Consider the following 12931-nt stretch of genomic DNA (forward strand, 5'->3'; position numbering starts at 1 on the left):
ATTTAGCTGGGTTATAAAAATACCTATTTTCCGCAAATTGTTGACACCAGCAACCATGTGATTTTTCGTTCATTGTGTTCGTATATCTCTTGTACTCAGAAGCAGTAAAAAACACATTTACACAATACACACTTTAAAATCCAAAAATTTACAGAATGAAGAATAAAAAAAAGGAAAAAAAAGAGAGAAGAGGGAGGATGTGGAGAAGAAGGAAGAAGATGGGTTTAGTGGAAATCATGTTGACCCAACACAAACAGTATCTGCTTCGACGTCACCTCTCACCTTATTCCCTTCGATTCCCTCATTTTCACTTTTCTTCTATATCTCTCTCTCTATCTGCTTCCTTCCTTCTTCCTCATACACAGTTCTTCTCTGTTCCTCTCCCTTATTCTCTAATCTGTAAGTTTTGTTCCTTCTTCTGTTTACGATTTGGTTCCTTCTGTTTAGTTTCTCCTTAATTGCATTAGTGGGTAAAGTGCAAAAAGTCCAATTTTTTCGTCTTTATTATAGCTTCTACTAATGATCCTGTTTTTGATTTCCCTGTGATAAAGTATTGATTTTTATTTTCGTTTCTTGCTAGGATTTGAATATTTTCGTCAATTACATCTGGGTTTTGGTCCAATTGAAGGAATCTGTGGATCGTCGTCTTGGGTTTTCTCAATTAAGAAGAAAGCTCCATACTCTAGGGTTTTGAATTCACCTATTGAATTGCTTAGTTGTAGTTGAAGGAAGCAGAACCTGATTAGATATATATAGTGTTTTTAACACTTTGTTGTGTTCAGTATTTTTGGTGATGGATTCTTGGAGCTACGGGAGAAGTGTGTTCTTGGGAAATGGAACTCTTTTACCTTCTGATTCTTTTGCTGAGAATAGAAATTTTGGACAGAGTCTCTCTAATAGATTGGAGAATGATGATGATGATGATCATCATCATGTGTTGATTTCTGACTTGGCTGGTGATTCCAATGGATTTAGTGCTGTTTCCATTAGGAAAGTGGTTCCTTCCAATCTGTTGCACGAGGAGGTGGAGGAGGAAGAGGAGAAACAATCTTCTTCTTCTTCAAAGTTCTCTAGTCAGGAATTGTCTAGGATAGATTTCAAACTTAGGAACCTTTTGGATTTAGGAAATAATGATGATACCTCCTCTAGTGGTTTTGCTCTGCCAGCTAAAAAGCCTCGAGCTTCAAACCTGTGCTCTCAGAAGCCCTTGTGTCAAGTGTATGGGTGTAATTTGGATCTGAGCTCTTCGAAAGATTACCACAAAAGGCATAGAGTGTGCGACACTCATTCTAAAACTTCCGTGGTCATAGTTAATGGTCTTGAACAGAGGTTTTGTCAGCAGTGCAGCAGGTTTTCTTCTTTCTCCTCTCAAGTTTTTTTACATGTTCTGTAGTTCGTTCAAGGTTTTAACATATAATGGATCATGATTGTTTGTTTCTTTTACTTTTTTCTTCTGTTCAGGTTTCATTTCCTCTCAGAGTTTGATGATGGCAAAAGAAGTTGCAGAAGGCGATTAGCTGGTCACAATGAGCGACGAAGGAAACCTGCATTCTATTATTTACCGGGGAAGCGCCATAAGCTTCTTCGCACCTCTCAAGGTACAGTTCTTGCCTTTCCCTTTCGATTTGGTGTACTATTGAAATAGCAAATTTGAATCCATTCTGTACTTTACCATCTTCCATTTAGCCTATATATATATATATATGTGTGTGTCAACAGGTGTGGTAGGCAACAAGTTTCTGGAGAATTCATCAGTCAATGACTTCTCGTTGGTCTTGCCAGAAGAGTTTCCCGGTACTTTCTTATACAGAGTAATCGATGAGCACGACCACCATGCTAGTAGTAGACTCGTGAGTTTCAAAGATGAACCTACTTGCTCCATGTTTCCTGCGGTTGGGCAAAACAGCAGCAGGATTTATGAATCTAAACCAGCGGTTCATTCTCCGGAAGTATCCTCTATTTGGGACTTACATGAGTCGGCGTCACGCTCTACTTGTGCTCTCTCTCTTCTGTCAGCTCAGTCCCAACAACAACACATCCCTGAAACTCCAAACACAACTTTCTCAATCACCCAACCAAATCACTCACCAGTAGACTTTAATCAGATGGAACGGTTATGGATCGATCCTGGCAAGACCAATCCTGCTGGATCTAGTTCATGTACCGTAAAAGGATCATCCACTGTTGATCTACTACAACTGTCATCACATCTGCAAAGAATCGAACAACAGAGGAACTTTACTGATGATGTGAAGCAAGAATATAATGAGCTTTATTTCACTGGCTCCTAACAAAAAGGTTACACACATTCTTATTCCTTTGAAACCGGTTCGAGTTTCTTGAAACAGTTCTTGACAAGGACAAGTCTTACATGGTTTGATTAGTTTTTGTGAATTTGGGGTTTGGTACGTAATTATTGGATTTGGTGAGATAAATTAGGATTAAAGGAATGAAGAATCAGATCATGTTACAAGTGTTATTGTAACTTGTAACTTGTAACTGTCCTTGTTTATTATTCACCAGTCATTCAATAATGTTCTGAAGAAAATAGATTCAGATATCTATGCCTGTTTCTTTTTTCACAGTGTTTCAGTCTTTTTATTTGTTCAGACAATTTTGTATATAGAATTGTAATGAATATTCGCTGAGAAAAAGTGAGCTTTCACTTTTGTTTTGTTCTGTAGTCTGTACACACTCACGTCATATGAGATTCTCGAATTCGAAAGTTACGATGTTGAAAGTTGCAAATCCTTGGAAAAACAACAAGTGTCCTTGATGGAATTGAGGAATAGGCAGATAGATTTTGATAGGATTAAGACAAATAAAGACCAGACATAAACGTCCAAAGGGACATAGCAAGTAACGTTACTTTCAAATCTAAGACAGACAGAAATGTAAAGTCATAAAACTAAGGCAACATCATTTTCTGCAACATGATGACATACAAAAGAAGAAAATACATTACAACAACAACACACAAGATGAGAGAAACGACTCCGTAATGTAGCTACTCGCACACGTGCATGCGTTTGTTATTTTTAGGCCTTTTTCCCCAGGGACTTCACTTCTTCTCACCGAACCCCAAGCCCTAAAACAAAACATTTAAGACAAGATTTTAACCATTAAAATGTTTGTATATTTTTTAAAAAGAAGACTGAGTTTGTATGGCTTACATGGATGTTGTTGCCTCCGGAAGTAATGGAAGTAGGAGAGTTGGGTATGTACTTAGCCCACTGTTTGTGACATTTTACAACTAATATTAATGAAACAATGGTTGGTATAAGTACCTAAGTGGTAACAAAAAAGAGATAAATTGTCATACATTTTTGGCAGCAGCACTGAAAGCTTCACGATGTGGTATTTCCGGATTAGCACTTTTGATGCGTTGTATCTCATCCCTTTTATATTAGTGTAATAATAAGGAAAAGAATAATTAATTAGAAGAGTACATTATATATAATATTCATGCATTTGAAATTTTCATATCTTGGAAAAGTGAATATACATATATCAAATATTAACCTCATGAAGCGGTTGTAAGCTGATGGAAGTCTCTGCTTCTTCTCAGGAGCTGCAATATCAAAGATCGTTATAACTTTTATATATATATATATATAGAAATTAAAGCGATTAATTTTAAATTTACAGAAGAAAAAAGTAGATAAATGGTTAATCTTGTGCTTAATTACGTTTAACGACAAACGGTGGTGTGGGAGATGGTGGCTGGTCACTGGAGGTAGAGGAAGAGGAAGAAGAAGAGCTTCCCTTCTTATACTCACTCCCACCAAAGCTCTGCATCTGATTAATTGAGTATACTATACTTAGCATAACCTTTTTCATACATTGCTTTTATGCACACATATATATATATATATATGTATAAGGAAAGTGTTATCTATGTACCTGAAGGGTGAGGCTAACATGGCCTTGCAGAGGAGGGCTAGTGGTGAGAAACGAGAGGTTACCACAATGGCCGCATTTCACCGTTACAGTGTCAAGCATTCTCTTCAATGGTATCCCAACCTATATATGGGTGTAGATATATAAGGTTTACAATAAGCTCGAATTTTTTAAAAAAAAAATACATAGCATAAACAACAATATATAGCTTCACATGCATGGGATATTATCTACATATACAGGGTTCATGCGAGTATATATATGCTTATATATCTTCTTATGTACTGTAGGTCAGTTACCGCAAGGATGGTGTTGCAGATGCTACAGCGGACGTAATAGAGGTGTTCGGCTTGAGATGAAGCTTTTGAAGTCATGGTTGGCGGTTTCTCTTCAAGGTTCATGATCTTTAACGGATGGATTGGAAAACTGCTATTGAGGGAGAGGCAGAGGGGGAGAGAGAACAAGCAAAAAATTTGTAGAGTTAAGGTTATTATTTTATGAGTTAGGAAGGCTTGTATTTATAGAACAAACATGTTAAGATGTAAAGAGATAGAGAGATACATAGAGAGAGATAGTCTAATGAGTGTTGGACGTATACAGTCTATAAATTGCATTTTCTTATTATTATTTATTTTTACAATGGTTAATGAATGAGTTGTGGTGTAGTAGACACGAATTTTTAATGGTGAGAATAGATTATGTGTTTTCTTTGGATATATATCTAGAGTATATACACACCATGTATCGAGTTCTCTCGTCTACGAGTTCTACTATTAGCTATTCTATTATGTAATTAATCAATGTAAACGTTTAACACAGACATAAAATTTGAACAACATGTCCGATGATTAATCTACATTTCGGCATGAGCTTTCTCGAGATCTAAAAAGAAAAACAAATACTTAAATGGGTTTGACAAAGTAATTTCTATTCAATTTTTAAACTAACTTGAAAAAAAAAAAAAAGATAGTTTCAGAATTTAATGAAAAACAAACTTTTTAACAAAATTATTTTAATGTGAAATCATATATGAATTAAATTAAAGGGACCGGATCTAGGGCTTTATGACTTTTATCTGTGTTGCTATACTATAACTGATGATAGTATATTTTAATGTAAAATCTTGCAGACGTATTTAATTATCAAGACTCTAAATACCACTCCTCGTACATTAGTTTTTGCTATAATAAGCTGCGCTCAACATTATTCACCCATGTTTTTTCAGCTTAATGATGTGTAATATAATTAACTACTCCAAAATTAACCCAAGAGAGGGAAAACATATATTTAATCTAACACTTTTTAGACATAATTAAATATTTTTAAAACGAAAGGTACTTGGTGTAAGCTATAAAATGTATATTCACTGGTTTAAGACGTATGTATTTATATATATTTTCACTTTATATTCACCAGCATCAACATCGTACAGATATTAATTATGACACAAATGAGATGCAAAAAGACAAAAAGAGATGACCAATTAAGCTATTTAAAAACAATACATGGTGTGAATGTGATTACATTCATTCAAGTTTGATGCCAGCAGCAAGCCTTGACTTGCCCACATGACGTTATAAATTAAGAATGGTCCTGTCCTGATCTTTGATCTGTTTCTTTTGTTTCTCTCAGAATATTTTTTCCTTCAAAAATGAGGACGTAACTTGTCATGCTTCGCAACTTTTATCTTCATCGTGAAATTATCACTCAATTGTATTAATAAGTTAAATACAAAAATCTAGGGAAACAACCAAAACAATGGATCTTCTTCTTTCAGACACATCCATGATCCAACTATACATAATACATACATTGGACCCAAAAGCAGAAGTGATTCCAGTCACGATCTTTTGATTTGCCACTTTTGTATTTTATATTTAAGGATGTTTTCTACACTGCATTACAAATTTTCTGTTTTAGGTTATGAGGGTTACATACATGTAAAAGTAGAGTTCTGTAGAGTACTGATGGATTCTGAGAGATATATGTATAATCATTTTTGACGTGAGACAATCTATATAATTAATCCGATCTGTGTAAAGAGTGATAGTTCATCAACATTTTTTTAATTGGGAGCTAAACACACTTTATTGTTGAAATTGAGATAGAACAAGCATATTTGTTAACATCTATATACTAATGATAGGAATGATAAATGTAGCCTTTGAGTTAAATTAAAATCAAAATTTTTATTACAAAAAAATTCAAAAAGAGAAATTTGAAAAGATAGTGAAGAAAGGAGGGAGCTGTAGAATGGATTCCATCTTTTGTGCATGCACTGCCCCACATGGAAATTGGAAGGAGACAAGTGATCAATCACACGTCTCTTTCAATGGCTAACTTTTTTTTGCATTCTTCACCCTCTTTAGATTTTCCTACTTCTACACACATATTTAGCTTACTTACAATTTTATTTGCGTAAAGTTTTTCTCTCAATGTTGGAACCAAAGTATACATAGATTAAAGTTTCCTCTAAATGTTAGAATCCATATGTACTATAGTCTAATTCTAAAATCTACAATCTACTATAACCATATATACGATCTTTTTTTATGATCTTGCTTTTTATCAATACGGTTACGTTAAATGACTGGATATAAGTCTACCTCTGATGATTTCATATATGTTTTCAAAAAAAAATTTAACCCTTTTGTAATTCATGTATAATAATCCTCAAATTTATATGTACTTAGAGGAGGAACTATGTTTAAGGTAATCTGTTATTATGTTTTTACATTTTGATAGATTATTTGGTGTAATCACCTCCGTTGACCCTATAAATGAGAGCTTAAAAGAAAAAATCCCGGTCAAAAAAGTTTTTAAATCCGTCACGGTATGTAACCCAAGTTAGTAAGTCTCATCATTGGCATTAAGATGTAAATTTGAAAATGTCCATATTTATGGCGTGATTCATCATCCTAGACCTTCATTTTATATATTTTTTATCAGTTTGGAAATAGAAGATTAGTTACGTTGTATATAATATTAATAGGGTAATCTGATAAGATACATCTGACTGTCTGCATCCTAAAAAAGGGGATTCAAATTATTATGTTTATTACCAGTAAAATAAAGGTTGGGAGAGACTATGACTGTGAGAGATGGGACGATTGCCAAAAAAGGGAAGAGAGCTAAGAGGAGATTAGGGTTTAGTCAGGTTTCCATGCTCGTATAACTTCATTACTACCCTCTCTTTAAAGGCTTTGCTTTTACCCTCTCCCTCTAGCTATCTATCTATTTAATACCACCCATTATTCATGCCTCCACTACTTTACGTACAAACTTATTAATATATAAATAGTAATACTATCATAATTTACTATATATTTAAATTTCTTTTTTTTGTTAAAGAGTTCTGTGCCTTCTTTTTCTGTCGTTTACTAAATTTATTGATTGTAACCTTAATTGCATGGCTTAGTGGATTTGATACTGATAATATGATAACTAGCTACTAGCTAGTTTAGCTAAGCGACGGGCGCGGCGTTTAGATATCTAGGTTTTAAAGCTGACTGAATCATTAAGAACTTAATTTTACATTATGCTATCATGCACAGTTTCCGGATTCAAATATGCAGATCGTGGAAGTGGTTTAATGAAATTGATCAGAAAAATAATTGGCCATTATAGTGTATTACTGGTTCAAAATTAGGTAAAGACATCAACTTAATTAATAGTTATAGTGACGGCTAAAAATGTAAGTTGAGCATGGAAAAGATATTAGCATGAGTACATTTGCATGTATTTTAGATCGTTACTTAATAAAACTATATGAAAAAAATAAAACCGGTGCATCAATACATCATTAGAAAAACACAAACATACAAATTCTATATTTTAATTACTATATATGGTACTAAATTAAATCATTTGTTTTATAGAGCAAACTAATCATGAATTCATGATGCCCATATAATGTATAAGTTAATAACCGAGTCCCCTGAGACCTAATTAAGTAAACAAAATGTATGATTTGTCGGTTAAAATGTGTTATATGCTTCTTTTTCTTCTTTCATTAAGTTGTAATATTGATCAAATGTGGTGTTGTAAGATATGTATACAAAAAAGTGGTATACAACAGTATCTTGAGAGATAATTTTCTTGAGAGCCCCAATTAGAAAAAGAAGAAATTCTATAACTTGAAATTAGAAAAAGAAAGAAAAAAAAAAGTCAAAAGGAAAGTCCACCGAACCCACTTGAGTTTAATCGAAACACACAAAGCAAACAAGCATCACATTTCACATCACACGTAGTCGTAGAGAGCGCTTTTACTCTACTCATTCGCAGCTTCTACTCTTCCTTTTCCGGTATCACTCTCTTGTTGATTTGACTTGTCTTCTTTGTTATTTATTACTTGTTGTTCCTAATTAATCACTTAAACTCTTATGTGTGTTTTCAATATAGACATCATAGGCTTTCGTTGATCTTTCTCGTACCAATTGTGACAGTTCTCTTTATCTTCCGCCTCCATTTAATGTTATGCATTGTAATTTTTAATTAGACTATAGTTAGACTAAGTTATCTTGTTTTTTACTTCTAAACTTAAAAATGTTCACTTTTCATCGTTAGAACTAGATTATCGGGGGATGTTAGAGGGGTTTTAACATTTTTTGGATAAAAATAAATGAAAAGAAAAAGAAAAATAGAAGAGACTCTCTAATATAACAGCCTCAAATCGATTTTAAGAGACGCTACGTGTCCATTTCTCGTTGGCTGAGAGAAGAAAACAAAAGGTTAATTTTTTTTTTTCACGCATTTTTCTCTCTTTCTCTCTATCTCTCGCGATCAAAGACTCAATTTGATGTCAGAAAGAGATGCTTTAATCGGAGGTAATAAAATCGATGGAGTGTTGGGTCATAGGCGATTATTATCGGCGGTGATCTTATCGGAGGCGACTGTAGCGGTGGCGATTTCAATCGTCGTTGAGATTGTGTCGGAGGGGATTTGAAGGAGAAGGCGATTCAATCGGAAGAGATTGGATCAATTCGATTGAGAGGGTAAGTTTTTGACTACAATAGTATAGTTAGGTAAATTGTTAAGTTGATTTGATTTTGGATGCTTGAAATTAGGGTTTTTGATGTTTGTTCGAGTTATTGGATTCGTGGTGTGTTTGTGTTCCGATTGATAATTGATGCTTTAAACGGATTAGGGTTCTTGGTGTGCATGTGTTTGTGTTCCGATTTGGTCCGTTTGTGTTTGTGTTATGAGTTGGTCTGTTTGTGTATGTGTTCCGATTTGGTCCGTTTGTTTACCGATTGATAAGGGTGGCTTTAAAGGGATTAGGGTTCTTGAGAACCATGTGTTTGGTCTGTTTGTGTATAGTTTTTGGTGTGTTTGTGTTTGTTTACCGATTGATAAGTGATCTTTTGTGTTGTTTAGACATTATTGTCATAAAACAAAGTATAATGTTCTTGTTCGATTTTGGTTGTAGTATGCTTCATTCCTTTTGTTTGCCTGATAAGTTAGTGTTGTTCCTTTAGTATATTGTCCTTGTTTGATATTCATTGTAATTTGCGGTTTTGTGATATGTCTCTCTTTTGTTTTGAGGTTAAATGGGCAAAAAGGATGTCGATGGATTGATGAGTATTGAGTGTGTGTCGTCGGCCATGAAGGAAGGTAATTATCATCCTCTTCTTTCTTCATTTATTTGATGTTAGTTAAAGTATGAGAGTGAGCCATTTATGTTAAAGCTTTTGTTTGTTGGTTGTGATAAATGTGTTTACTACTTGTTAGTGTAGGTATTAGTCTAGTCAGTCATTGATGTTATTGTTTGAAGTATTGTGTTAGTTGGTTGTGGAGATTTTTAATGTGTGGTTGTTGTAGTTTAGGTAAAGACTTAATTAGTTGTAAAGTAAAAAAACATAAACCTTATAAATTCATAATCTTCCTCTTCATAGTAAAAAAAACACCAAAACAATTACACCCTTGTAAACCTTATAAACTCTTTAACCAAAACACCAAAACACCAAAACACCATAACTCTTTCACCAAAACTCTTTCAACCAACAAACACAATACGATATGGATTCCGACGACTACATGAATCCATATCATCCCACCTCTAGCTATTTGAATCTGTTACAAATCCAACTTGAAACACAAAACCTCCAAGGCAGTCCTTCTCTAAGTCCATGTGATGAAACTCCATCTGAACCTGCATCACCGCAAGAAAACCGCAAAACAAGGCATGCATGGATACTAACTGATGATATCATGCTTGTCTCTGCTTGGCTCAACACGAGCAAGGATCCGGTGACTTCGAATCAACAAAGACTTGGTGCCTTTTGGGGAAGGATTGCGGATTACCTTGCAAAGTGTCCAAATGTTGCAGGTCAGCCAAAGAGGGAGGCGAGTCATTGTAAGCAGAGGTGGGGGAGGATAAATGACTTGGTGTGCAAGTTCGTTGGTTGTTATGAGACTGCGACAAGAGAGAAGAGTAGTGGACAGAATGAAGATGACGTGATGAAGTTGGCACACCAAATATACTTTGATGATCAAGGACATCAGTTTACCTTGGAGCATGCTTGGAGAGACTTAAGGTATGATCAAAAGTGGTGTGCATCCACATCTACTAAAGGCAATGGAGTGAAGAGGGGAAGGGTGTGTGTTGATGGGTCTGAACAGGATGCACATCCGGTTAATGATATTGATGGATCACAGCCCCGTCCTCAAGGTGTAAAGGCTGCAAAGGGAAAGTTCAAAAAAACCTCTAACACCCAACCGATTGATGTGGAGGAAGATGGAAAAGCTTACTTGGAGTTTCAGCTGGATCGTATGTCGAAGATGTATGAGATGAAGCAGAAGGACTTCGACCTGAAAGAGAAGGAGTTTGCTTTGAAGAAAGAGCATATGAAGCATGTCATGCTTGATAATCTGATTGCTAAAAGGGATTCACTATTTGATTCCGAAAAAGCTCTTAAAGACAAGCTAATTGCTGACATGATCTCATCAGGTTGAATGTTAAAGAATGAAGTTTTTATGTATTAGGACAAGCTCCAAGTGTTTCATTAACTATGTTTCTTTTGTACTGTTTTATGTATTAGGACAAGCTCCAAGTGTTTTATTAACTATGTTCCTGTTTGTACTGTTTTATGCATTAGGACAAGCTCCTTGTGTTTTTTGTAATCGACTCTTGATAACTATGTTGATCTAATCGAATGGTGTGAACTATGAGTTCAGTTTGTTTGTCTTTATGTTTTGTTTTTGGATGATTTGTCAATCGTATGGTGTTTATTATGCTATGAGGAACATGATGTATGATTAATTGGGATGTTGTCATTTTAATGCAGGTGAAACAAGAAACACCCGTGACACCAAGACAAGGAAGAAGCAAGAAGTCGGTCCATGTGAAACCAACTTGAAGTCGGCCATGTGATGTCGGTCATGTGACACCAAAACATACACTATTGTTTGTTTGTACTTTTACCACACATTTTCTCTTGTATAATGTTGTACTTTAACCACAAGTTCATTTATTATTTTCAACCACATATTGAGAGAGTACTTCTACCACAAAATTTTAAGTTTTCTACACCACAATTTCTTCTATATAATGTCCATAGTTAGCACACAAAATCTACACACCAATTCCTTTTCTAAATTGTAAACACCAAAACTCCTTTTCTCAATTTCCAAACTCTCTAAATATGGCATCTTCTTCCCATAATGATGATGTTGATGATATACTTGATGAATTTTTTAATCAAACATGCGATCAAATCACCAATCATGTATGGCAAAATCTTCTTACTCCACCAATCCAAAGTCAACCACCACCTAAACCAAAAAAAAAGTGAATTCACATTGAAAGAAATCGAGAAGTCGGTCATGAGCACTTGTGAAATGATTATTTCAGTGAGGATGCTACTTACCCTCCCAACATTTTCCGTCGCCGTTTTAGAATGACCAAGCCATTATTCATTCGTATATTCGTATTGTGGATAAGCTCGCAAATGAAGTTCCCTATTTTCAACAAAGAAGAGATGCTACCGGAAGGTTGGGTCTGTCTACATTGCAAAAGTGTACAACAGCAATTCGTATGATGGCATATGGTTCTGCAGCTGATGAGTTTGACAAATACCTCTGACTTTCTGAAACCGTGGCGCTATCATGCTTGGACAATTTTACAGATTTAGTTGTAAATCTATTTGGAGATGAGTACTTCAGAAGACCCACACCAACAGATCTTCAAAGACTACTCGACGAAGGCGAGTTACGCGGATTTCCCGGCATGATAGGAAGCATCGATTGTATGCATTGGGAGTGGAAGAATTGTCCCACCGCATGGAAATGTCAATACACCCGCGGATCTGGAAATCCCACAATTGTTTTAGAGGCGGTGGCTTCGTATGATCTCTGGATCTGGCATGCTTTCTTTGGACTACCAGGTACATTAAACGATATCAACATTCTTGATCGATCTCCAGTCTTTGATGATATTTTGCATGGTCGAGCTCCTAAAGTTAAATACAGTGTCAACGGACATGAGTATAAATTGGCTTACTATCTGACGGATGGTATTTATCCAAAATGGTATACTTTTATCCAATCTATTCCACTGCCACAAATTCCAAAAGCCTCTTTATTAGCGAGACAACAAGAAGCGGTGCGTAAAGATGTAAAGCGTGCTTTTGGAGTTTTGCAGGCTCGATTTGCTATAGTCAAAAACCCGGCTCTTATTTGGGATAAGGTAAAAATTGGGAAAATAATGAGAGCGTGTATCATACTGCACAATATGATAGTAGAGGACGAACAAGATGGGTACAATTTGTTTGATGAAACTGAATTCGTACAAATGGAGTCAAATAGAGCTTCAGAAGTTGACTACACGCTTCCAACACCCAGGCCTTCATGTGTCTCTACTATGCTCAAGAATCGAAAGGATGTTCGTGATCGAGAAAAACAACAACGCTTGCAAGATGATTTGGTCAAGAATATTTGAGCAAAATTTGGAGAAAATCATTATTAAAATTATGTATTAATGTTTTTATTATGTAATATGTATTAATGTTTTTATTATGTTTTGTATGTTTGA

General features: G+C 35.1%; 4 protein-coding genes across 4 annotated transcripts; 3 read left to right on the top strand and 1 right to left on the bottom strand.

Annotated features, from left to right (window-relative positions):
- The first annotated feature begins 580 nt into the window (after window positions 1–580).
- LOC104750746 (squamosa promoter-binding-like protein 6) lies at window positions 581–2667 on the top strand. The gene is made up of 3 exons (XM_010472586.3): window positions 581–1350; window positions 1462–1598; window positions 1720–2667. The coding sequence occupies exons 1-3, from the start codon at window positions 794–796 to the stop codon at window positions 2289–2291; spliced, it is 1266 nt and encodes a 421-aa protein (XP_010470888.1). The 5' UTR covers window positions 581–793; the 3' UTR covers window positions 2292–2667.
- Window positions 2668–2781: 114 nt separating this feature from the next.
- On the bottom strand, window positions 2782–4494 carry LOC104750747 (protein CRABS CLAW-like). Its single transcript, XM_010472588.3, has 7 exons — window positions 4200–4494; window positions 3904–4023; window positions 3690–3798; window positions 3523–3571; window positions 3323–3398; window positions 3174–3233; window positions 2782–3088 (listed from the first exon to the last, which is right to left on the bottom strand). The coding sequence occupies exons 1-7, from the start codon at window positions 4299–4301 to the stop codon at window positions 3062–3064; spliced, it is 543 nt and encodes a 180-aa protein (XP_010470890.1). The 5' UTR covers window positions 4302–4494; the 3' UTR covers window positions 2782–3061.
- Window positions 4495–9918: 5424 nt separating this feature from the next.
- LOC147925727 (glutathione S-transferase T3-like) lies at window positions 9919–10854 on the top strand. Its single transcript, XM_087492740.1, has one exon. The coding sequence runs from the start codon at window positions 9919–9921 to the stop codon at window positions 10852–10854; it is 936 nt and encodes a 311-aa protein (XP_087348866.1).
- Window positions 10855–11849: 995 nt separating this feature from the next.
- LOC104753713 (uncharacterized) lies at window positions 11850–12838 on the top strand. Its single transcript, XM_087492742.1, has 4 exons — window positions 11850–11892; window positions 12027–12146; window positions 12285–12413; window positions 12474–12838. Exons 1-4 carry the CDS (start codon window positions 11850–11852, stop codon window positions 12836–12838), a joined length of 657 nt encoding a protein of 218 aa, XP_087348868.1.
- Window positions 12839–12931: the final 93 nt, after the last annotated feature.

The sequence above is a fragment of the Camelina sativa genome, chromosome 16 (genome assembly GCF_030686135.1).
Source record: "Camelina sativa cultivar CO46 ecotype springtype chromosome 16, ASM3068613v1".
Taxonomy (NCBI): domain Eukaryota; kingdom Viridiplantae; phylum Streptophyta; class Magnoliopsida; order Brassicales; family Brassicaceae; genus Camelina; species Camelina sativa.

Coding starts and splice junctions, on each gene's coding strand:
- LOC104753713 (XM_087492742.1), top strand. CDS start 11,850: ATGAAGTTCCCTATTTTCAACAAAGAAGAGATGCTACCGGAAG. Junction 11,893..12,026: donor AGAAGAGATGCTACCGGAAG/GTTGGGTCTGTC, acceptor ACAATTTTACAG/ATTTAGTTGTAAATCTATTT. Junction 12,147..12,284: donor CATGATAGGAAGCATCGATT/GTATGCATTGGG, acceptor TTGGACTACCAG/GTACATTAAACGATATCAAC.
- LOC147925727 (XM_087492740.1), top strand. CDS start 9,919: ATGGATTCCGACGACTACATGAATCCATATCATCCCACCTCTAGCTAT.
- LOC104750747 (XM_010472588.3), bottom strand. CDS start 4,301: ATGAACCTTGAAGAGAAACCGCCAACCATGACTTCAAAAGCTTCATCT. Junction 3,799..3,903: donor ATGTTAGCCTCACCCTTCAG/GTACATAGATAA, acceptor TCAATTAATCAG/ATGCAGAGCTTTGGTGGGAG. Junction 3,089..3,173: donor CCGGAGGCAACAACATCCAT/GTAAGCCATACA, acceptor GTTTTGTTTTAG/GGCTTGGGGTTCGGTGAGAA.
- LOC104750746 (XM_010472586.3), top strand. CDS start 794: ATGGATTCTTGGAGCTACGGGAGAAGTGTGTTCTTGGGAAATGGAACT. Junction 1,351..1,461: donor TTTTGTCAGCAGTGCAGCAG/GTTTTCTTCTTT, acceptor TCTTCTGTTCAG/GTTTCATTTCCTCTCAGAGT. Junction 1,599..1,719: donor GCTTCTTCGCACCTCTCAAG/GTACAGTTCTTG, acceptor GTGTGTCAACAG/GTGTGGTAGGCAACAAGTTT.